Raw genomic sequence first — 26,320 nt, 5'->3', positions numbered from 1 at the left:
ATATTGAGATCAAGCCTCTGTGGAGGCCATTCCACCTTTTGCAGAACTCCTTGTTCTTCTTTTCACTGAAGGTAGTTCTTTATGACCTTGGCCATGTGTTTGGGGTTATTGCCCTACTGTAGGATTAAGCTGGGACCAATCAGATGCCTCCCTGATGGTATTATGTAATGGATGAGAATCTGCTTGTACTTCTCAGCATTGAGGATTCCATTAATTCTGACCAGATCACCAACTCCATTTGCAAAAAAATGCAGCCCCAATCCTGCAGAGAACTTCCACCGTGCATTAGTGTTGGCTGCAGACACTCATCATGTAATGGCCTCCAGCACTTCTAGGGACAAACTTTTTCCTGTCTCAACCAATTCTGACTCTTCAGCCCAGAACACCTGCTGCCTTTGCTCAGCCCACTAGTCCTAGTGTTTTTGTGCGTAGGTGAGTATCTTGGTTTTGCTTCCACTTTCGAGGAATGGCTTTTTGGCAGTAACTCTTCCATGAAGACCACTTCTGACAAGACTACAGAGGAGTATATTTGGGTTCCAGTGACAAAGCCAAAAGCAGTGCTGAGTTCTTCCAATTTAGGAGGGATGTCAAGTTTGATATATTTCTCATCCTCTGAACTCAGCTTCCATCGTCGATCACTGCACTTCTGGTCCTCAACTTTTCCCGTTCCCTTTGTGTTTCTTCAGAAGAACTTGGACAACACATCTTGAAACTCCACAAATTTCTGCTTGGGAGAGACCTTGCTGATGCAGGATAACCACCTTGTCTTATTGCTATGCTCACTCTTGCCATGGTGCGAGATTGACGACTTAAAGGATAAACTGTCACATCTGCCATGCCCTCACCTTTTAGCTTGGCTGTCCATCACCCAGTTTGATTCCTCCTATACCAGTTTCTGTTTTAATCAGTTTAGTTCATTCATCTCAATATCATGAAAATATGGTGGAAGAATATAGTTATTAGATCAAATATAATGGCAGAATATAGTATTAATGGTAAGACTCTTGGCAGTGTGGAGGATCAGAGGAATCTTGGGGTCCCAGTCCATAGGACACTCAAAGCTGCTGTGCAGGTTGACTGTGTGGTTAAGAAGGCATATGATGCATTGGCCTTCATCATCGCAGGATTGAGTTTAAGAGCCGAGAGGTAATGTTGCAGCTATATAGGACCCTGGTCAGACCCCACTTGGAGTACTGTGTTCAGTTCTGGTCGCCTCCAGGAAGGACGTGGAAGCCATAGAAAGGGTGCAGGGGAGATTTACAAGGATGTTGCCTGAATTGGGGAGCATGCCTTATGAGAACAGGTTGAGTGAGCTCGGTCTTTTTTCCTTGGAGCGACAGAGGATGAGAGGTGACCTGATAGAGGTGTACAAGATGATGAAAGGCATTTATCTGTGGATAGTTAGAGGCTTTTTCCCCAGGACTGAAATGGCTAATGCGAGAAGGCATAGTTTTAAGGTGCTTGGAAGTAGGTACAGAGGAGATATCAGAGGTAAGTTGTTATTGTATGCAGAGAGTAGTGAGTGTGTAGAATGGGCTGCTGGTGATGGTGGTGGAGGCAGATATGATAGGGTCTTTTAAGAGACTCCTGGACAGGTACTTGGAGCTTAGAAAAATAGAGGGCTATAGCTAACCTTAGGTAATTTCTAATTAAGTACATGTTTGGCACAGCATTGTGGGCCAAAGGGCCTGTATTGTGCTGTAGGTTTTCTATGTTCTATCATTGGCACCTGTTTGTTATCTTTGTTTAAACATGCTTTGGGCTATATAGCTACAAAGTATCAAGTTTTTATTTGAAAAGTGGTCTAGAACTTATAATGTTATTTTCTTTAATGAAATACAAAGAACTTCCCTGTAACATTTAATTGCTTTCTGGCCTCACTAACACGTAGTAGCAATTCTGAGAACACAACCCTAGAGGTCCTTTAATTTTGCATCCAACTCCCTGAACACCATTTGCAGGACACCATCACCCATCCTACCCAATCAATGATACCTCTATGGACCAGCACCTCTGGCTGCTCCAGCAACAGCTGTAAACACAAGTAATCTAAATGTCAAAACTCCAGTCTACAGGGAAAGCTGTGTATGAAGCTCCAGATTTCTATCAAAAGCACTGGTTCTTTAATCACCAAATGCCAAAAAAAAATCCTATTCTGAAACAGGATTTGGCAAAAAAAAGGTTTCTATTTTCACATTAAATGACATGTTCTATGTATGCTACTGAGAAGATCACAAGTCTTTCAGGCTCCTCCCACATTCAAGAGTGCACTCACCAAATCCGACTTTCAGTAAAGAATTCAGAGGGGAAATTACAATGCAGCACAAATGGCCGATTAATTTAGAGCAGGTGAATCAATTGCACACCAACTCTTCATACAGGTCAAGCAGACCAAAATGTTCCTTACCCAGAGAAAGTCTCTGTAAGCATAATAGTACAGCCAGTCATGGACCACTACATTCCAGGTCCGGTAATAGTTTGCAAAGGATGTGGAATTCCACCAGTCCTGAATGGAAATGGAAAAGACAACATAAGGCTCAAAATCCAAAACACTTTATTCAATAATTTGATTTGCCTATGGCATACTTTATGATTCTTTTAGTTGAAATCATCTTTACATTTGAGAGATTAAAATAATACAAAGTCGGCTTTGGTTCAAAGAAGTACTTAAGTAATGCCCGCTCTCACTCTGTTCAAATTTCTTCCATTGCTTTGTTCCCCACAAAGATCCAAAACTGTTAAGGGGAATGCAAATGGGGTGTGAGCCAAAAGCCACCGTCTCACTTTAAACCGCATACAACAGCATTTCCCCCATCTCAACCAATTTGCAGGAAGCATACAAACTGCAGTCAGCAAATTTCAGCCAGTATTTTAGAAAACACTTGCCCAACCAATACTTATGGAGCCCTTTTTTTTGATGACGTTAGCTTTGTAGCAAAAAAAAGGGGCTGAAAAGGAAGTACCAATGTTACAGGAACTGAGAGACATATACATGTGATTGCAAGCACTTCTGATGAAATGTATATACTGTTAACAACCCAAAGACATCAGACAGGATTAAAGAAACCACAGAACATCATGTGCATCCAAGAATTTGAAACAACAAAAGGTTACCTTATAAAACATCCTGTCAGCAAACTGCAGCATTTCAGCAAAGGCATTTAGCCAACAGTGGAGAAATGCAAAGAAAGCCAGGAACAGCACAAGCACACCTGAAAAACAAAGTCGTGCACAGCCTGTGATATTTGCCACAACTGGCAGGGTCTTAGTACATTTGCAAAGTCCTTAACTTCAATTCCCTGCAATGGCTACCTTAGGGAAGCAGCAGCAGATTTTATATTGACAAGTACCCCAATTCAGAAAAAGCACTGTCCAAGAACCTGCAATGAGCACTGCATACAGAGTTGGAGAAAATCTCTTATTAGATCCACCCTTTATAAGAGATAGTACAAAATAACTCTACAAGATAGCAATGCAAGACTCCATAACTTGGTGATCCAAAGTTCTTCTGCCTTTGTTTTAACTCCTATCAGGTCCGTCCTATTCATTCATCAGCTCTATGTTTGTTTTCCTTATTGGTTCCCAATTAACATTTTCAAATTCATTTTGCAATCTCTCAGTGACCTTGACTTGCCCTTCCACCCTTGAAATATTTATTCTTTTGTTTATTTAATCAATGGTCTAGTTATAGAAATTTCTGCCTAATGCCCATCCCTTTCTCCTTGAAGCCAACAGTCCTCCCCTCCATCCTATTTTATTGACCAAAATGTCTTAATGTCTGTGCTAATCTCATTTAGTTGAATATTAAAATTGATGCTGCTGATTTATTTATCACAAGTACATTGGAACATACAGTGAAATGTGTCATTTGCATCAACCACCAAGGATGTGCTGGGAGCAATCTACAAGTGCCATTCCAGTGCCAACATGCCCACAATGTTCATTAGAACACAGGCATCAACAAAACAGCAAAATAAGGCCCTTTCCAACACTCACTTCCACCCAGACGGACCTCCAGGACTGTGGGCCTCCAAATCTGGACCATCCCAGGACTCGCCAATAATAGCTTGACCTTCAGGCCTTGATTTCCAAACTTGCAAGGACATCCAACCCCGGTGACCCAGGCTCTTGCAAGCTCTTCAGGCTTCTATGTTCAGTCTTTCACCTTAAGACTTCTACCTCTGGACTTGTTGTGCTCTGTACTTCAACAATTGGGTATCAACCCCAAAATCTACCAATCAAGGGTTTCATCTTTGGCCCTCAACTTCCTGACCGTATCTGATCTTCAGACTTCAACCTCCAGACTCGCACGAGAGCAACTCAGCAACTTTACTGCACCGATGACATCCAAAACAAACTATTCATGCACAAATCTGTGTTGCCACACAACATTACAAGGGATATTTTAAATAATCTAAACCAGATACTGGTTTCACTTGTAATAAGTGTATAGTTCCTGAATGAGATGAGCAGTTTCCAGTTTCAATTAAAAGGTTTGAGTTAGCAGCACAGTTGACACCAGTAATCTTGAAGATTGGACCAAATAGGTGACTGTTTCAACTTCTTGATCCCTTTTGTTTTGGATTAAGTACTATGGGTGCAGTATTATTCACAATACAATTGATATTTACAGGTGGCACTTTCAGGATGTGTGCAAGAATTATCTCTACCTGGTAAAATGGAGTTGAAAATGCAAAGAACCAGGACTTTCAAGCTGAATGGCTCTTGGCTGATGTTTCGGAACAATGGAATGCAAAGTCGCACAAAAATATAGTAAGCATAAAATAGGCAGCCCAACACCTGGAAAGAAATTTGAAAAGTTACAAAAATCAGCTGATGGTATTAAAAAATAAAAAATATCCTTCTTTTATGCTATTTAACCAATGACAGCACTGCCACCTGCTAAGCAAGCCCAATGCTACATTTACTGAAACTAAATGTGAAAAGGAATATTGTGCCAAAGGCAGAAGTGACATTTGTCAATGTGTTGGACAACAAATACTTACGTTACTCAATTCTGGACAAAGCATTAATGAGTGAAATGCCATATAGTTAGAATACAACAAATGAATAATATTAAATGCAAAAACTCAGCATTATAGAAATAAAACCACATGCCCAGCTACCTTTTACTGGATGGTCAATGGTCACAACATATGGTGGAAACACCACTCACCTCCCAATATTTATTTTTGTTAGAATCTGGTTTTGTATAAAACACTTGTTCTGTGCTTCATTGCAAATGAAAACAAAACTGCTTCCATCTGCTTAAATTAACAGTACCAAAAATAAAGCAGCAATTTGTTTTAATTTACAGAAGTGGCCAAAGATCCTAAGAACTCCACAAACAAAATCAAAGGGCGTCATTCTACACCAGGACCTCAGTTAGCATCAGAAGCATTCATAGAAACTAATGCTAATTGAATCGGTTCCCAAAAAAAGGTTGAGACTTAAATATATGGAGATATATTATCAAAAGCATTATTTTTCCATCTTCATACAATAAATAAGGGTGCATTGAGGATAAGAATAGAGTACTAGCAAAAACATTTATTAAAAAGTAAAAAAATACAAAGAAACTTAATACAAAGCATACTGACACTGAATTGCCAACTGCAATAGTACAAGTTAGAGAAAGTGACAGAGGAGCAACTGCTGAATGAGCCAGGCTTTAGCTCACCCTAATGGGAAGATGGACCAGGATATAACTCATCCCTCCTTAAAAAGGAGGTCCAAGGTTAACGTTTTGCTCGTTTTTGCTTCATATAATATTTATATCAAGAGATCATTGAGCAGCATATTTTTCATCAACAGCTGCGTTCCCAAACTTATTCTCTTAAAATGAGCTCATTACCTTGTTGGTCCGTGTCAAGGCCTCTATATAATTTATTAAGCTCAGGCACACCACCGCCACAGGAAGGCAAACAGGGAGGGAGAGGCCAAGGGGTACTCTGGTTGGCTTGGGGAACTGAATACGAAGTGCTTGACAATGTTATTTTCCCCATAACCACTAAGTAAAAAAGTATGAAGTGACCCAGTAATGGAAGGTGGCATTTTTTAATCCAGGCCCCTATTTTGGTATCCAAATTACAAGTTCATACTCGAAAGCAAATCCCTTCACTCAGGTTTTCTCCATGTTGATGAGTATGTGCTTCAGCACGCTGTCTCCTGAAGCACTAACCACCAAAGCAAGTGCATTAGACATTGCCGGCAGCCTGAAATCCAGTTGACACTTTTCTTCTTGGCAGATAAATATGCATGACAGAGTAACTTTCCCCAAATAATTTGTAAATGAAACTTGGAGGGTATCTACAACGCACAATGGTTTTCAGCCAGTCTAGGTACTCCCAGGCTGCCTGTTGGTCAGTGCTTGCAGCTTCACTATTGATAAAAACTTTGCCCAAGCCACAGAAACACTGGAGTTTGTCAGAAATAACATGTCAAGTTTTACCTGTGCAAATTTTGTAGCAACATAGCTCCATCTAATTGTAGGATTCCTGTACCAAAGAAAAATTCAATATTAGAAGGCAATAATTACGAAAGTTCAAGTCTTTGTTTTGATATTTCTATTCAATCTAAAGTGCAAATAGATTTTTTTTAAATTCTAGACTTGATGAAATCAAGAAACTTATGAACATAACAGCAATATCGATATTGGTCTTAGCAACTTCATGCCAACTGCAACTGAAACTTTGTACCGTGAGGTGCAACTGAAACTTTGTACCGTGAGGTAAAACTGTACAGATCAGGTGAAACTAACGCTGGGCTTGAGCATTACAAGTCAGTATAACCCGCAATATTGATTGATAGTCTTGTACCAATACCCTCTGAGCCACTGTTTTAAAATCTGGTATCCCAGTTTCAACAAGTGATACACTTCCAGAGTTGCTTTTACCAAAGTACAGAAGCATAGCTTTGAATGAAACTGGAACTGATTCTCCCAAAGGTTTAACCTGTTGGATGAATTGAAGTCGCCATTAAACCTGTATCAAAAGTTTGTGGGTAAGAATGATCAAGGAATATCAATGGAATTGACCTATAATTTATTCTAAATCTTACTAAATGGGAGAACAGGTTTGAGCAAATGAATTGTGATAATCCAATATAAAATAGAGCAACACTTCAGGAGACTCAAAACACAAAAATAAAACTGCAGATGCTGTGGATCAAAGAATACGTACACAATGTTGGAAGAACTCAGCAGGCTCCCCCATTCCTGAAGGGTCTCGGCCCGAAACGTTGGCTACTCTTTTCTCACTTCAGGAGACTGTATCCTATTTGTCTTCATTAGGTAAAGAACATTAGCTGTCATTTACTGGAGCAGTTGGTGCTTACCTGGGGTAGTTGTCCCGATAGATGAGAGTAGGAGCAAAAAGGAAGTAGAGGTAATGGGAAAACTGCGGTACCTGTTGAATTCCACCTGAAATGAGGATTAGTATTTCAGATCATCTGAACAGAATTACAATAGGATAGAATTAAATAAACTGGTAGGAATTCTAGAGTCAATGCAGAATAATAAATGCATCTAGTATGTTAATATTTTGTACAATATTGACCTTCACTTCCTATAAATGTGCAAGACATATTTAACATATTTCTCACAATTTGTCATTTTCAATCACTTCTATTTCCTATGGCTGTTTGTTTCACACAAAGATCTGAAGTACAATAGGTCAGCATCATATAATGGAAGTATTTAGACAATCTTAAACATGACGGATTGATTAAATAGACCAAAAATTAGATCTTCTAAAGTTTTGTAGCTGCACTAGCATAATCAATAATGTCTAATAGGTTGGACCTGATGCACAATGAGCAACTAACCTTATAGTTTGAGGGAGGAAGGATCAAAAAGTCAAAGATAATAACCCAGTAGGATCTAAATTTTTGGGAGCATTAAGACAAGATTGGTTATCAGCTATTTACACCCTATCATAGAGCAGTCAGTTAATTAACACAAGCAAGTCTCAACAGAAAGCGTTAAAGGACACTTTTTAAATATGAAAAATAATTTCCCTGACTACTTCAAGTATCTGTTGTTTGTGCAATTCCAAGTTATTAGCCCAAGCCAGCAGATATCAAAACACAACATATTCACACTCACTATTTTTCTCTTTGTTCACTGCCATTCTACTGTAGTTCTCCCGTACAAAGGAATGTGCTTTCATCATCAGGCGGACCTAAAGAAATCAAAACCAAAGATCAAACCCCAAGAATCTCACTTAGATCGTGTAACAGTACTGCAAGAGATCTCAAACATTTTGTACTTGTCTTCCCAAATACTTCTACTCTGATGTCAACCTCCATTTACGAGGAGTAAGTTTAATTTATGACCAAGATGACAGGTGTAGTTCTTTTCCCCATCTAAATGGGGGCGCGGATGATGAAGACATGATGCAGTAGTGTGGGGTTAAGTTACTGGAGCACTGAGCTCAAATTAAGACAGGGAATTTAAATTCAAAGAAATAAATAATGACAGCATGAACCTAAAAAGACTTAATTCACATACTGTTCAAAGAAGAATATATGCCAGCCTTGCCTGGTCTAACCTACTAAACAACCAACTGCAGATTTAGTCATCTCCTAAATCCAAGATGGGCCAGTAAGCATTCATTGTACCAAACAAAAAGGACACAATGTGTGAAGTTGACTGATACCATCATGTGGTATGGAAAGGACAAAAGCAAGAATCTGAAATGACTGACATGCAATTCCTTTCAGCTATCCACACATTCTTCACATGGGAGATTCCCTGCATACAGGACAATGACTGCTGAGCAAATACCATCCAAATGTATAGCCCTTTGGCGTTTGACTGAACTTGCAACCTCATGAAGGTGCAGAGGCAGCGAATGTAACAATGCCACAATCACTGCAAATCAACAATATAAACGGGTGCCAAGAGTTCCTGGAAATACAAGCATTTGAGAACATTTGCAGCAAGTAAACAGTTGTTAGTGCAATGAACTGCCCCGGCGGGGGGGGGGGGGGGGCAGGAATTCAAGGGTCACAGAACAGAAAAGCAGAAGAACACTCTTTTAGTTAGTGTACTGACCCTTGTACTCACAGTGGAATACAATATTAAGTGGCAGTGAATTGCAATTGCAACTTGTTATTTATTTTAAAATAGAGGATACTTGCTTTGTTGCAAAATAAGTACTTGGAATCTGCCGTGGATAGATGAAAAGGGTCTATTCTGCAGCATTCTATGAACATTTGTGCAAACTTCAGTAACTAATCAAAATGCAGATCTACACAGACATAAAACAGCCATGGACTGTTTCTGAGCAGAGCTCCAAGTTCAATCACATGCTTCCATCTTTCCTTTCTCAATGAATATATCAGCTCAAGCCTTCTAGTCTTTTATTTATCGTGTTGATCAAACTAACCCGTAAAATGGATCCCAAGTTCCCATTCACGTTCATTGCTGACTGTACAAATACACAAGCAAACAAAACATTCCTCCAGACCACGGCGCACCCACACAACATGAAAAATATAACCATAATTAAATTTAAATAAATAATTCAAAGTGCATGTAGTATGCAGCATGGGTAAACAGTCCCCTGTCTTGGTGACAAGACCTCAGTGGTGGCAGGGTCATCATTAGTCTCTCAGACTGAGGGAAGAAGAGTCTGGCAGACCTAGTCCTGATGCCTCTGAACCTCCCTCCTGTCAGTGGTGGGATGAGTAGTAGGAATCCTCAATGTTTTAGGCCTCTCATCTGCAACACCCCAGGTAAATATCACCTGGGGGGGGGGGGCGAGAAAGAGAGGGAGACCCTGATAATCCTCTAGGTGGTTTTTACTGTTTTCTGTAGCATCTTGCAGTCCCATCTTTTCAGCATCCGTACCACACAATGACGTAGCCAGACAGGACACTTTTGATGGTGCTCCTGTAGAAGCTGTTAAGAGGAAGCCTTGCCTCCCTCGACCTCCTCAGGAAGTGTAGCCACTGCTGTGCTTTCTTGACTAGTGGGGAGGTGCTTTAAGTCCAAGTTAGATAATCCATTATGTTACTTTGTCACCAAACAATTGATACTAGAGCGTACAATCATCACTGAGATATTTGTTTCTGCGCTTCGCGCTCCCTGAAGTACAAATCAAAGTAAATATAATAAAAATTTAAATTATGAATCATAATTAGAAAATAGAAAAGGGAAAGTACTGTAGTGCAAGTCAGGTCCAGATATTTGGAAGGTACGGCCCAGATTCAGGTCAGGATCTGTTCAGCAGTCTTATCACAGTTGGAAAGAAGCTGTTCCCAAATCTGGCCATATGAATCTTCAAGCTCCTGAACCTTCTCCCGGAGGGAAGTGGGACAAAAAGTGTGTTTGCTGGGTGGGTCTTGTCCTTGATTATCCTGGCAGCACTGCTCAGACAGTGTGTGGTGTAAAGTGAGTCCAAGGATGGAAGATTGGTTTGTGTGATGTGCTGGGCTATGTTCATGATCTTCTGCAGCTTCTTCCGGTCTTGGACAGGACAACTTCCATACCAGGTTGTGATGCACCCTAGAAGAATGCTTTCGACGATGCAAGTATAAAAATTAGTGAGGGTTTTAGGGGACAGGCCAAATTTCTTCAGCTTTCTCAGGAAGTAAAGGTGCTGGTGGGCCTTCTTGGCAGTGGACTCTGCTTGGTTAGACCAAGTCAGGTCATTTGTGATATTCACCCCAAGGAACTTAAAGCTTTTGACCTGTTCCACCTGCGCACCACCGATGTAGATGGGGTTGTGCGGTCCGCTACTCCTTCTGAAGTCAACAACCAATTCTTTCGTCTTGCTGACGTTGTGGGATAGGTTATTGTCTTCGCACCATGCCACCAGGTTCTTAATTTCCTCTCTATACTCAGACTCATCATTACCCAAGATACGGCCTACAATTGCTGTGTCATCAGCAAACTTATATACTGAGTTTGATGGAAACTTGGCTACACAATCATGGGTGTACAGTGAGTACAGCAGGGGGCTGAGTACACAGCCTTGTGGGGCACCGGTGCTCAGAGTGATTGTAGAGGAGAGCTTGTCCCCTATTTTTTTTTATTTCAAAAAAAAACAGCCTGGGTCCTGGCTGTGAGGAAGTTGAAGATCCAGCTTCAGATCTGAGTGCTAAGACCCAGGTTTCGGAGCTTAGGAATCGGTTTATTTGGAATGATAGTATTAAAAGCAGAACTGTAGTCGATGAAAAGTAGCCTTACTTATGCGTCTTTATTCTCCAAGTGTTCTAAGGAGGAATGTAGCGCCAGAGAGATGGCATCTGCCATTGACCTGTTGCTCCGGTAGGCGAATTGCAAAGCATCGAGGTTGACCGGTAGGTTATGGTTGATGTGCGCCATAACCAATCGCTCAGAGCACTTCATAGCAATTGATGTTGGAGCCACAGGTCGGTAGTCATTCAGGCATGCCACCTTGCTTTTCTTCGGCACCGGGATTATCGTTGCCTTCTTAAAACACGAGGGGATCTTAGACTGAAGCAGGGAGCAGTTGAAGATGTCAGCAAACACTCCAGCTAGCTCGCTTGCACAGGCCCGGCGAACCCGTCTCGGGGCACCATCTGGGCCCTTGCCTTTCTTGAATTTATCTTCAGGAAGGCTCTTCTAACATCTTCCTCGGTGACGATGAATCTCGATGCCACCAGGTCCAGTTCATCTGGGGGGGGGGGGGGTGGGGGAGAACACTCCTCTTCTTTTCGAATCTTGCGTAGAATACATTAAGTTCGTCAGGAAGAGAAGCGCTACAGTTATTGATATTCCCAGCCTTTTCTTTGCACCCAGTGATCTCATTTAGACCCTGCCATAGTATACTGGCATCCCTCTGGTTAGCCTGGGCTTCCAACTTGGCTCAATATTGCCTCTTGGCGCCCTTAATGGCTTTCCGGAGTTCACGCCTGGATTCCCTGTAGCGACTGATATCTCTGGACCTAAAAGCTGCAGCTCTAGCCTTCAAAAGGGACTGGACCTCATAATTCATCCAAGGTTTCCAGTTAGGGAATACCCAGATCGTCTTGCGAGACACACAGTCCTCTGTGCATTTCCAGATAAAGTCCACGACAGCTAAAGCATACTCATCGAGGTTAGCTGCCGAGTCCTTAAATACTAACCAGTCCACCCATTCAAAGCAGTCATGGGGGACCTCATCCATTTCCTCTGTCCAACGCGACACCACTTTTGACATCTTGACCTCCCACTTCAGTTTCTGTTTGTAAGCTGAGAGCAGGAGTACGGCCTGATGGTCCGATTTTCCGAAGTGAGGTCGTTGGACGGAACGGTAGGCATCCTTGACTGCTGTGTAGCAGTGGTCAAGTATATTCGGGCCTCTAGTGGAGCAGGAGACATGTTGGTATAACTTTGGCAGCGTTTTTCCGAGGTTGGCCTGGTTAAAGTCCCCAGCTGTAATGAGCAAAGCCTCCGGATACCTGGTCTCAAGTTCACTGATGTTGGCATACAGTGTATTCACAGCACACTCCACGTCCGCCTGGGGGGGAATGTAAACCATTATCAGTATTACCGAGGTGAATTCCCATGGCAGATAATAGGGATGACACTTCACCGACAGATGTTCCAGATGTGCACACCAAGGAACCCTGTACTTTTCACCCTCTACATGGCAGGGCGATGGACAGTGGTCAACATGTGCCTTCCTGAAGTCCACAGTCATCTTCTTTATCTTATCCATGTTATGACTATTAAACAAGCCTCTCTAACTCCTTTCTGTATGCCAAGTCATCATCGTTGCTGATGAGGCCAACCAGTGTAGTACCATCAGTGAACTTGATTACACAATTTGAGCTAAATCTGGCAGTGCAATTGAGAGTCAGCAGCAGGCTGAGCAGGAGGCATCAATGCTCAGCGTGATTGAGCTTGAGGTGTTGCGGCCAACTTAGACTGATCGGGGTCTTTCCACCAAGATCCGGTTAGAGAGTGGACTGTCAAGTCCCAATGAGGATGGTCAACCCACCAGCCTGAGGAATGATTGTGTTAAACGTTGAGCTGAAGTCAATGAACAACATTGTGATATATGAGGCATTGCTTTCTAGGACAGGGTAAAGGGACAAAGCTATGGCATCAGTGGACTGGCTGAACTGTGAAGTATCCAATGTAGCTAGAAGGTGGAATTTTATTACGATCCATTACCAACTGCTCAAAGCACTTAATGATTGTTGAAATCAGTGCCACTGGCCAGTAATAGTTTAGACCATTGCTCTCTTGGGCACCAGGATAACAGTGGCTGACTTGAAGCTTGCAGAGACAGTGGACTGCTTCAGAGAGATATTAAAGGTGCGTAATTCCCTTCCATCACATCTTGCAGTATCAAGTTCCTCATATGCAATATGACAAATGCAGTTTCTTCTGAAGTTCCCCATTCTGATATCTGCCCACCATCTTATTGGGTGCCTCTAATGTTGCACTTCCCTGCAATTGAAATCACTCACAAACATATACCCCAAAAAGTTTTCTTTTCTCTTTTTATATAAAGAGATCTCCAGAATGGTGAGGTTTTACTTCTTTTACAGAAAAGTATAGGCATGATCTTTGTAATATTTTCCTCTTCTCCAGATTCATTTACCTTTATCGGATGTCCACCAGAATTGCACGCTGTCACAATCCAACCATAGCACAACATCCAAGTTTACAAATAATCACTTCTGAAAACCATCCCTCCAGTAATTAACCCTCAAATTGGGTTTCTTCTTGCATTGAAAGTAGAATCTTTAAACTATTTATGGTGATCTATGTACTTTTTGAAATGGACACTCCAGAGGCAGTTACAGGAGTAAGGAATTAAGTTACAAGTCCAATTCAAAACTGAGAAATTTTGTCAAGTTTTTATTCCCGGGCAAGATGGATTCAAATTCAAGCCAAAAAAATTGTGCGGCATTACTACTTAGTTGGGAATGATGACGAAAAGTAACTTTTTTGATTCAGAATTTGGACCTTCTCATTTCAAGACTTTTCCATTCCATTCAAACATAAAATGCTACATATAGTGTAAATTACATTATTACAAAAATGGTTATTCAACAGTTCACCGAGGGCAAGTGAACTTGCGAAGCTTCGAATGACAAGTATCATTCACACTGTATGGTGCACTTAATATGAAATGAAGTATGCCTACAATAACCCTCAAATGGGTGTACATGAAATAGCAATCCATACATCGGAAGTCACAATCTCTCTAGATAACCACCAAAAGTAATTCACCATCTCCAATAACAGATTTGTTTTAAGATTAATTCGTGTATTTTGCAACATCAAATTTCATCTTCTTCCAATATGGTTCGCCAACAACAATGACTCTTGTATTGGTACCAAAGCTACTGGATCAAAAAACTCACTGATCAAATGACCATGATTTTAGAAATGGTACAGGTTCAAGGAGACAACTCCTTTCATTTGACATGAAAAAAAAATCTATGGTGATAAAGCATCATTTAAGACTTCAAAAGTTACCCACCTGTTCCAAGATAACAATGAAGCGGGAGGCAGGAGGTAGCTGAAAATGGATGACAGTATAAACTGGGGCAGCCCACAATCCTAGTGTCTGAAATGACAGGAACAATGCACCATAGAACATTGTCCGCAGAACCTTGTGTTTTGCTGCCTGGTATCCTGATGCCCACAACAGAAATAAGCCATATGGAATGAGTAGTGTAGACAGGAACATACAAATCCAAGTGGATATGACAATTGGGAACCTCCCAAAGGCATAAACCAATAGATCGAAGTCAAGGACCAGCCTGCAGGGAAAAAAAACAGAACAGTACATCAAAATCTATATACAATCAGGTTTAGCTAGCTTCCTGGTAAAGTAGTTCAAGCAGCTTACTACTGACTTCAAAGTCAACTAGAGTTAGCTCTATTCATTCCCATTGATGTTGCCTGACCTGCTGAGTTCCTTGAGCATCCTGATGAGTGTTGCTTGGGGCTAGCTTTGTTAGTTCTAACTATATTCCAAGAACGAAAAACTACAGAAGGTGACTCAACTGTGAACCTTTACGCTGTTGTAGCATTCCTAGATTACTGTTAGGGGCTACATCTAATGCTGACTACACTCAACAGGAGACTCAGTAAGCCTTTAACAGGCACAACATTTCAATTTGATAAACAGCTGCGTGTACAGTTGAACGCCAGGTAGAAAGAAATGCATGCTTGAAGTCACACTTTACTTAAAAGTGTTATTTTCTCAATCCAATCCTAGTTTTAATCGAGGCTTCTAATTCAGTAGTCAAAATGTGGCTTTGCTCTAAACCTTTAGCATATTCCACAGTATTGGACTTAAGTGTCCTTCAGCATTTTAATTTCAGTAGACACTTTAAAAAAAAAAAACATTATTAAAATACAGACTTGGATCTTTGGCACTTTTTCTCCCAAATTCTTACCTTCCTTCATCAATGAAGTCCATCACCAGGGTACTGACAATAAACAGAATCAGTAAAGCGATGAACATGTGATAAATGGTTCGGATGTGATTCACTTGGAAGAGTTCACTGAGGAAAAGAGAAATAGGGCTTAATATGGAAATTTATTATAAGCACAATTGTACAGTGAGCAATCAGCTCAAAAATAGGTCCAGATCCAGATTGCCATAATTTTATAATACAACTTTATAAAAAATTGTCATAGCTGTTTTCTTCAGTTTTCCTAATCTTGATAGCTGAAACTGCATCTCATTCTAAAACAATACTTACTCAAGCAGAGATCGACGAGACATGAAGTGCTTTCCCTTTTCTGGGGGTGCCCTTGTCTGTCTGTGAATAGATACATTTACTGTAATTAGAACCCAGTGGCACAACATAGTTATCCTTCTTTATAATCCAGTGAGTATGAACTATGGCAAAAATGTAGAGAAAAATAAGCAGTAAACAAAATAGAATTCACAGTTCATTTCATCACAGGTAACTTTACTATTCTTCAGCACCTTCTCTCAAGGTTCCAGAAATATACCAAACAGGGGAAAATCTGTAGATGCTGCAAAAAAAAAACACACACACACACACACACACACACACACACACACACACACACACACACACACACACACACACACACACAAACAAACAAAAAAAATGCTGGAGGAGCAGGCCAGCCAATCTATGGAAAAATGTATTGTTGACGTTTCGTGCCGAGCCTGCTGAATTCCTCCAGCATTTTATGTGTGCTGTACAGAAATATATACTGAAATTGGTTTGTTTTCTGAAAATCAGCACGCAGCAGGGACAAAGGACTAAGACAACGCTGGAAAAGGAAGCTCAATGTTAGCACAGATCAATATACATTTCATCACTCCTTACCTGTTAGCCATAACTGCATGATCTTTAGTCGTGGATGCAGACAAGAAGGGAGTAACAGAGGGTTCCAAGGTGGTAGATTCAATCAAATCGTCCACAAAATGGTTAAAATGAGAATCAAACTGTTTCAATAAATCAGTCTTCATTTGCTACAGCAAACAACAAATAGAGTTAATGACAGAAAAGGCTTTCAAATTGATTGAAGCATTATCTTTTGAATATAATTTGCAGTTTAGGTTGATTTAGTGAACCTGCCGCTATCCAAAAAATGGAGACAAAGGGATAATTCACCTACCACACCCACTGATGAAGAACACTGCTATAATAAGAGAGAGATTTTAAAGCACAGTTCTAAACCTATCCTTTGCTTGCACATTTGACTGGAGAAATCACTCTGGAGAAAATGTTTCTGTAGTCGGCCACAAGTTCTATTTGCTATGGTTCACAGACTGTCTGCAATAGTGTCCTAGTAAAAACACCTGTTAAAATTTATTCTTGCCAACCCTATCTTAACTTATTCCGAGGTTAATAGAGCAATCATTGCAAATTAACATCTGGTATCAACAGGCAGCATGAAAACCACTATGCCACTATCCCTACAGAGGGAGAGTCTGGTAATGTGATGGGAATTCAGGGGTTAGATTTCAAAGGCTCTGTTTCCTTTTAACAATTCATAACAAACTATCAACTGGTTTGCAATGAGTTAATTGACAGTGACAGTCAACGTTACCAAAGTCAGAATCAAAAGATTAGAGATTATAGCCAATTCTCAAGACTTGAACTCAAACCCTCAATGATACCCTCAGTACAGTTTTAAGTGCTCAACGAGTGAAGACAGTCTTTCAGTTGAGCTGCTGTGTACGCCCTCTTGGAAGGCTGGAATATTACAAAAAGGCAAATATGTCAGATTCTGCATTGCTATTACATGGTTTTGCATTAATCTAGCAGACATTAAAAACAGTTTTACACATGGAAGTTATAGAAAAAGGCATAAATGATAAAAAAGTGGATTAGAGGAATTCAAAACCAATATTGGCAAGGATGTTCACAGGAGTCTAAGTGTTAAAATCAAAGAAAAGTTAATACCCAGTTAATTTAGATAACTGGAAAATTGGAGCAGTACTCAATGTGATAAAAAGCATAGAGCTCAGAGTGGAGATGGATACAAAGGAAATCATTTCAGAGCATCATGTGATGACATCAATACTCGTGTCTCTACATTGAACCACAAAGCTTGAGACAAGAGTTGTTTCTATTCAACGAAGCAAAATAGTCAACAGCTGCGGTTTGTATCACTCTCCTGGCTATTTTTAAATTAAGGTTTGAGGAAGCTAAGGGAGCTCTATAACCCTACAGTTTTTAGACTAAAGGAAAGGCAGATGTTAGAAATACTTCTGATACAAAATCACTGATCTAAAATATCAAGTCCATCAAAATTATCCAACACAAGTACTTTGAGCATTTCTACGTTACAACCCAAAGTGAAGAATTAATGGAATAAAACAAGACCTTGCCTAGAAGAGCTTTCTTCATTTAATGTTCTTATCGTCTCTCCATTTATTTCTGCTTCAGACTGTAAACCTAATTTGCAAGAGGGAACTACCACAGTAAACTAGAAATTATCTGTGTGCTTCCTCTTCAACTGTAGCATGAGATTGCAACATTAGGTCACATGAATAAAAAAAAAACTGACCTATCAAACTTGCTCCAGTTCAGATTTGGCTCTAATGGTGTGAAGGTTTGATGGAATTGAAAAAGTAATCAAAACAGGGCTAAATTTCATTCAAGGACTCAAGTTGTCTGAAGTCCTTAAGAATGATTAGTGTTTAGGAGCTATAAAAACATTGTAAGTGAACCTCTTGCCAAAGCATCTGGACTAACCCTCTTGTTACTTGATCAAAGAATTCAATAGATTATCAAATATGGACAAATAACTAAGAGCTGTTCTTCATCCACCAATGGAGAATTAAATTTGGTCCTTGACAATAATCCCTAGTGATTTTCACACCATTAATTTGTCACACCAGCAGGTTTATTCCTGCACTTACTTTTCAAAAGCACTTTATATCATTTTGTAATCCTCCACTTATCTGGCCTATTCCCAAATCCCCGAAGTTCAAAGACTTTCTAACTAATCCTAAATTCCACCAGCAACACAGCAACTAATCCAACAGAACAGAGGAACACAAAAGGTTACAAATGCTGCACCCAGAAGAGCAACTTGCTAATGTTGAATGACAACATGTTCAGCATCTTTCCCTTTCACATACCTCTAGCTCCCACTCTATAACGTGAATTTTATCCTCTTGTGAATGACCAACGGACCTTTATGGTCAAAGCTTTCAGTTGACTATGCAGGAAAATTTTAAAAAGCATCTTAAGACAATCAATGCAATAAACAAATACTTCAAAATCTGATTTTAATCATTCTAAATATGTAAAATTTTAAAAGATCTGTACTGATCATCCCACATAAAACTAGATTTGGAGCTAATGTTTGTTAAGAATTCTCTCTGCTTCTGTCAACCCTTTTCATCATGGATGTAATAATGACAAAAGCACTTAGCAACAATATCTTTTTTTATTGAAGTTCATCATCAAACAAACATTTCCATAAGATGTATTTCAGACATTGTGCATATATATCATATAATCGTATATATCACAAATCTCCACAAAGTATTTATCTGAGGTATACACTTATAGAAAAGAGCGGAAAGAAAAAACAAGCAAAAAGGAAAAAACTAGCAACAATATCTTTAATGAAAGAATTAGGGGAAAATAAGTATGAAGGTAAGGGAAAAGGATACAAAAATTAAATTCATTTGCAATTAGTCAGCCATGATGACCAGCAACTCTGTAGAGTCCTCAACTTTGACCCAAATCAATGCAACACAGATTTAAGACTGCTTTTGTCACTTTTTAACAATTACTGCTGTATGCTCTTCCATAGTAGAAACATTTAGTTACCACTTCTAGTTATACATCTTCTAGATTTCCTTCATATCACTTTTCAACATGAACTTCTGTTTGATGCAGAGGAAATATGTCCTCCACATTAAACACACACACAGTAGACATTCAGAAAGGTCCAATGGCACTTCATTCCCGAGTTGAAAGGATGCAGACATTTGTACACTTTCCTGAACACCAAGAAGCCAAGATAGATTATTGCTGCTTTCTATCAACCTCTTGTTCCAGGTTCAAGTCAATGGAAATGGTGACGATTATCCAAATATACAATGGGACATTTATTAAGCAGAGAATTGGGTGGAGGGGCGAGTGTAATTTAATCAAAGAAGAGAAAATCTGCAGATGCTGGAAATCCAAGCAACGCACACAAAATGTTGGAGGAACTCAGCAGGCCAGGCAGCATCTATGGAAAAAGAGTACAGTCAACATTTCAGGCAGACCCTTCAGCAGGACTGGAGAGAAAAAAAAAGATGAGGAGTAGACTTAAAAGGTTGTGGGGAGAAAAAGTGGGAGAAACACGAGGAGATAGGTGTGACTGGGAGGGGCAGGGGTGAAATAAAGAGCTGCGAAGTTGATTGGTGAAAGAGATACAGGGCGAGAGAAGGGGAAATCAGACAGGAGAGGACAGAAGGCCATTGAAGAAAGAAAGGGGGAGGGTAACCTGCATCAATGACCATCGTCCAGTAGCACTTACATCAACTGTGATGAAGTGCTTTGAGGGTCTGCTTCAGAAGCGACTTGGATCCACTCCAATTTGCCTACTGTCACAACAGGTTAAAAGCAGATGCATTTTGTCGGCTCTGGAACATCTGGACAGTGAAGACTTATATTGACCACAGCTCAAAATTCAATACCATCATCCCCCAGACCGCCTCATTTGCAGACCCCAGTCAGTTCGGATTGGCAACAACATCTCCTCCACAAATTTCATTAGCAAAGGTGCACCACAAGGCTGTGTGCTTAGCCGCCTACTCTACTCACTTTATACTTATGACTGTGAGGTTAAGTACAGATCCAAAGCTATATTTAAGTTTGCTGACAATACCACTATCACTGGCCAAATCAAATGAGGTGCTGACTCAGCATATAGATGGGAGATTGAAAATCTGGCTGAGTGGTGCCACAACACCAAACTCTCACTCAATGCCAGCAAGACCAAGGAGATGGAAATTTACTTCAGGAGGAGGAAACCGGAGATCCATGAGCCAGTCTTCTTTGGGGGGGGGGGGGGGGGGAAATCAGAGGTGAAGAGGATCAGCAACTTTAAATTCCCTAGTGTTATCACCTCATGGGTTCTGTCCTGGATCTTGCAGGCAAGTTGAATTACCAAGAAAGCACAGCAGCACCTTAATTTTCTTAGAAGTTTGCGTAGATTTGGCAAGACATTTAAAAGTGTGACAAACTTCTGTAGATGTGTGGTGGAGAGTATACTGACTGGTTACATCACCAATACCCTGGACTGGAAAACCAACACAAAAGTAGTGGATACAGCCCAGTCCACAGGTAAAGCCCTCCCCAGCATTGAGCACACCCGCACGGAGCGCTGTTACAGGCAAACAGCATCCATCATCAAGGGCCCTCACCATCCAGGCCATGCTCTCTTCTCATTGTTGCCATCAGGAAGCTGGTAGAGGAGCCCGAGGACCCACACCATCAGGTTCAGGAACAAATACCCCAACAAGAGGGGACAACTTCATTCACCTGAGCACAGAACTTAACACAACCTACGGACTCACTTTCAAGGACACTTCATCTGATGTTCTCGATATTTACTATTCATTTATTATGTTTTTTATTTGTACTTTGTTGTCTTTTGCACAATGGTTGTTTGTCCATATGGTGTGCGGACTTGCATTGATTCGATTGTGTTTTAATATTTACTGTGAATGCCTGGAAGAAAAATTGATCTCAGGGTTTTATATAGTGACATATGCACTTTGATAATAAATTTACTTTGAACTTTGCTTTACACATTTCCTTTGCAATTCTTTTGTTGATTTGATGGTAGGAATAGGAAGCTAGAGAACTGATTTTTTTGTTAAAAATCTAATAACACGTCAAACTTGGTTTACCAGGTTATGGCTGATCTTGAACAGTTTACAAATCACTGGAAAAGCTAAAACACAATTCATTAAATGAGGGTTTTAAACTGATAAAAGACTTACATTAGAAGTGTTCTTACCCTGAAGCATTTTACAGCCAATTAGATACTTTAAAATGCATTCACTGTCATTGGACAATGCACCTGCAGGTCTATGTGGACTTGGTACGTTATCATTTCTCCATGATTACTGGAACAAAATCCAAGGTAGGGCAGAAAGATAGTGTAGCAGTTAACAGAATGCTTTATAGCATAGGACGATTGGGACTGAATTCCTGCTGCTGTTTGTAAGACACTGGAAAAGTTCTCCCCGTGACCTCATGGGCTTCTTCGCACAGTTGAAAGATGTATGGGCTAGGGTTAGTTAGTTGAGGCCATGCTATGTTGGCACCAGAATCATGGCGACACTTGCAGTCTGTACCTGGCTCATCCTCTGACTGTATTGGTCATTGACAAAAACAATATTTTAATGCATGACAAATAAAGCCAATCTAAAAAAAATGATTCCATGGGGCAATTCAAGTACCTTCACTAAGTGACTGTTTTGGTTCTACACTATTTCAAAGACAAGAAATGTTGCCTTGTGAGTGACAACCTACCCCGATCCCACTCTAGGTGAACAGGCACAGGAGCATCAGATTATAAAGCCTGGGCAGGAAAAGTTTATAAATCAAACAATTATTCAAAACGTTACCTCAGCCTTCAGCTTCAGTTGCATCTTTTTATTGATTGCATAGTCAGCATCTACTTTTCCTGAAAGAAAACAAAGACTCACGTAAACTCAAACAGAATGAGGTGTACTTGAAGCAATTAGGATAACCTCTTTTGGGGGGTGAGGGGGCAAGGAAACAAAAAAAAGAAAAAACATGTCCACAAAATAGCTACTCCAGTTAAAATCCTACGATTTCTAAATTATGAGTGAAGATGTTTCTAGGCAAGATGGCAACCTGATAGCTCATCGACCACTCTAAACTCCCTAGTACAGAGATGGTGAAACTATGGCATACATAAAAACTTTCTTTGCATGTGGCATGCAGCGTCACTGTTTGATTTCAAAAAAATATTCTGATGTCAGCTTGACGTCAGCTAGGTGGTTCAGATCAGCTGACAATGGATGATACTTGTGAAATCCTCACGCACCCTGCCATACAGATCTGCATTGGAAAGTAAGCAGCTGGGCCAGTTACCATTAGCTTCACTCTGCTTTTGTTTTAGTAGCTGCACGAGAGTGAGCACTGGATATTATAGTGGTCCATACTGTATGTAGTTTAGCGTCTCCATGAACATTCATGTGAGTCATTGTTTTCAGTAATGAATATGGCCAGGTCTAATTATAGTAGTATATTTAATGATGAAATACATGCGCAACTCTCAAAACAACCAAACACAAGTTAGATATAAATATTTGTCATTGTTAAACATGTCACTAAATAAACAAAAGTCTCCACTGAGAGTAAAGTGTGTTTGTTTCTCTCTCCTTGATCTTTTATGAATATACACTACAGCTTACAATTTTTACATTCATATTTGTTATAAGGCACAATAACAATTCTATGTAGAATTTTTTTTCCATTATCCTTTTAAAAGATGAATAATTTAACAGGTTTTCTAAAATGCTTCATTTCCTTCAATCTGTCTGTTACACTTCTATTAATAAAATAATGAATACATGTAAATAAGCAACAGGACTCAGGCTTTTTCCTTTAAAAAAAATCCATAATTATTATGCTCAAAATGATCATGGAATGAGAAAGAATTTTTTTAAGCAAATGGTCACCAATTCAGGCACACACACTCCTGCCCTGGTACGTTAGAGATTGGTAGAATCTGGAGTGAAATGATGGAAATGTGGAGAGAATGCATAATAGGGTCTTCAACCAGTGCAGGCTCAGTGGGTCAAAAGGGCCAATTCCATGCAGTTATACAACAAAATTAAGACTGTTTCTTTAAAGGCTTAAAGAAAATAGCCACTAATTAATTTTATTAATATTCAGACAGTAGGGTCCTTCTGGCATTAGAACTCTGACAGGATTACACAAGGGCTGAATTGCCCCCATGCTATATAATATCCAAGTATGACACAATGGGTCATCAGGAAATTTAAAGCATCTTAGTCCACAAATCAGTTAACAAATAATTTGAAGCAAGATTTTTTTTTCGGAATCCTTAATATTAAAATTGCAAAATTAATCTTTATTTGCTAATATTTGGTGTTACGTGATGTAACAGAAAAAGAGATAGGAAATTAACTTGTGGGTGGCTGTCATTTTAAATTTTGAAGCAGGTCAATTCTCAACCAGTCACTCTGGTTTTAAAAACTGAAGAGAAATGTCCTCCAATTAGAACATTTGAATGAACAAGAATTCCTCGTGATTACGAGTTACTGTAATGGCAAGACTACATATTTGTTAGGCCAGTATGATTTTAATGAAGGGCAACAAACGAATAATTAAAGAGATTATTGCAGCTTTAGTTAGCCTATCGGTAAATAGAAATTTCTTCTGTTGGTACATAAATGTTGAAGCAGAATGCATGATAGCACAAAACATTAGCTGGGCTACAGCTAGATTACTGTGTGCAGTTCTGGTTAACACACTAAAAGAAGATGTGATTACAGTGGTGGACAGCAGGAGAAGATTCACCCTAGGAAACTGCCTGGGATGGAGCATTAATAAGAAGAGGCTGATAGGCTGGTTTGTTTTCCTTAGAGCAGAGAGGACTAAAGTTGGATCCAACAGTGAGTGCAGATAGCTGGAAAGTTCCCCTTCCCCCCTCAGAGTTGAGGCATCTAACACTAGAGTGAATTGGTCTTGGGTCTGCACAGAGAGTTAGAAGAATTTTTCACCCAGAGGACAGCTGATATCTTGAACTTATTGTTCGAAGAGATGGCACATTCAGATATTTAGTTGAGTATTGGAAATGCAATGGTCTAACAAGCTATAGACCAAGGGCTGGTATCAGTGGACACTGGATGGCTGGCAAAGAGTGGGCCAAAGCAGTCTACATACAAACAAATGGAACGGGATTTCATGAGACTCATTTATGTTTGGGAATTCAGATCATCACCAACATCTGAATTTGATATACAAACTTCAAATGCTGATTATGATCCAACCTTGACAAAGATTATTTTTCCTCACCCACCAATGCTCACCTTACGCTTTGTTTTGTGTTTATATCATGGAATTAACATTACTGAACAGCATATCATTTTGGAACTTAAATGGGAATAAGAAAAACTTACTACATAGGTCACTATACATGGACACAACAAAAAGTCACCGTTTTCTGCACTAACAAAACAAAGGACAGTGCCTTAAAGGCAATGCCTTACAAAGTGCACAGAAATCAAAAAGATTTAAGGGAAATTCCTATTAAAAAGTGTTCATATAGTAGGGACCTGCAGCTGATGGAGCAATATCACTCAATTCCTCTATTTATCAGACCTGCACTCACCCCATCTCCTTCCAGACACACTAGAGATTGAGCTCCCCTCATCCGGTTTTCACCCTACCACCCTCCACAGAGCACAGCATCCTTTGGTATTTCCATCAGGTGCAACGATATCCCACTACCAGCCACATCATCTCCTCCCCACCCTGCCTGCCTTCCACAGCACATTCCCTCCAAAGTCCATTCAACCATTCCTAACCACCTCTCACTTCCTGACCCCTAGCACTTTCCCTGTAAGTCACAGCAAATGTACACTTGTTCTCAAAACTCCTTCCTCAATACGAACCATGACCCAAAACAGCCCTTCCAGAGGAGACAAAGATGCAAGTGTACGCTACTTTCTGCCACCCACCATCACCCAGTTTATTCTCCACATGGTTTCAAACGATTACCCAGGCACTCTGCCCGTCAACTCTCCTTGTCCCCTTTCAATCTCTTCCCCATCTGCCTTTCACTTCTCTCCTAATGGTTCTCGTTATCACCAACCTCACTCACCAGATTCCAGCAGCCACGCTCACAGATCCCATAATTTTCTAATTATGCAAATAGAAGCCAGCAACAACAAGAGCATTCCGAACCAAACTGAGTCAGAATCCTTAGATTCAAATCTCCGGAGCAGCCGAAAGTAGACCCCAGCATTCAGTTCATCAAACTAGCGGGGCAAATCGCAACAAAGTTCGCAGACACGAGGCTCAGCAGCTGGGGACAGTCTGAGTAAGGAGCCCCCAGTCCAACTAGGCTGGCATTTAGATTGTCTGAACAGCGGATCATACCTTGCATTCAGACCCAGACTCTGCTCCGGGTTTACATTTTGCTGTCAAAGCCATTCTCGACCTCGTCAAATCGGCTCGGAGCCCAGAGCAATCCTCACCCGATTCTCAACACGCTGCCTTTCTGGCCTATCTGGGCTGGCAATTAAATTGTCCAAATAGCAGATAGTGCCTCGCATTAGGACCTAAACATTCTCGCAAAGAGTTCAGTAATAAAGGAAATTTCTTGGGGGCTTTGAACCAGGCAGACAGAAAGAAATACTGAAGAAATGACACTGAGTAATAAGTAAAATGACTCTTGCCTTTTCTTGGCCTCAGATTCTGTTTCATTGACTCATTCGATCCCAGAGTGCCTACAGGACTGCTATTGTATTCAGGGATTCATCTTTGACTCTGAATGAGTATGCGGCAGTTGTTACCGACTTCATTAAAACCTGTGTGGATGAGTGTGTGCCTACAAAAACTTACTGTACATTCCCAAACCAAATGTCGTGGATGAATCAGGAGATACGTCGTCTGCTGAAGGCTAGATCTGTGACATTCAAGTCTGGCAACCCAGGCCTGTACTAGAAAACCAGGTGTGATTTGCGGAGGGCTATTTCAAGGGCGAAGAGACAATTTTGAACGAGGTTGGAGGCAATATCAGATTAAAGTTCTTAACTCAAAATTTTAAAAAAGCCAAGAGATTCTTTTCAAAACCATGTAAGAAAGAGTACCCTGCTAAACATTCAGAAAGTTT

At 40.3% G+C, this 26,320-nt stretch overlaps 1 protein-coding gene and 1 long non-coding RNA gene across 2 annotated transcripts in view; both read right to left on the bottom strand.

The window, feature by feature from the left end:
* The window catches only part of soat1 (sterol O-acyltransferase 1), a 57,815-nt gene that overhangs the window by 15,967 nt on the left and 15,528 nt on the right, over nt 1–26,320 (bottom strand). The window contains exons 3-13 of the mRNA XM_073063318.1: nt 22,053–22,111; nt 16,288–16,433; nt 15,685–15,744; nt 15,376–15,483; nt 14,451–14,733; nt 8,105–8,180; nt 7,336–7,420; nt 6,452–6,497; nt 4,671–4,800; nt 3,115–3,212; nt 2,408–2,506 (exon numbers count right to left, since the gene is read on the bottom strand). Of these exons, the coding sequence (XP_072919419.1) occupies nt 2,408–2,506; nt 3,115–3,212; nt 4,671–4,800; nt 6,452–6,497; nt 7,336–7,420; nt 8,105–8,180; nt 14,451–14,733; nt 15,376–15,483; nt 15,685–15,744; nt 16,288–16,433; nt 22,053–22,111 (1,190 nt within the window). The remainder of the gene's footprint in view (nt 1–2,407; nt 2,507–3,114; nt 3,213–4,670; nt 4,801–6,451; nt 6,498–7,335; nt 7,421–8,104; nt 8,181–14,450; nt 14,734–15,375; nt 15,484–15,684; nt 15,745–16,287; nt 16,434–22,052; nt 22,112–26,320) is intronic.
* On the bottom strand, nt 18,847–22,035 carry LOC140737127 (uncharacterized). Its single transcript, XR_012101062.1, has 2 exons — nt 19,952–22,035; nt 18,847–19,660 (listed from the first exon to the last, which is right to left on the bottom strand). It is a non-coding gene; the product is annotated as an uncharacterized lncRNA (long non-coding RNA).

This window comes from Hemitrygon akajei, chromosome 12 (assembly GCF_048418815.1).
Source record: "Hemitrygon akajei chromosome 12, sHemAka1.3, whole genome shotgun sequence".
Classification (NCBI taxonomy): Eukaryota; Metazoa; Chordata; class Chondrichthyes; order Myliobatiformes; family Dasyatidae; genus Hemitrygon; species Hemitrygon akajei.
This window is presented reverse-complemented; position numbering and strand designations above follow the sequence as displayed.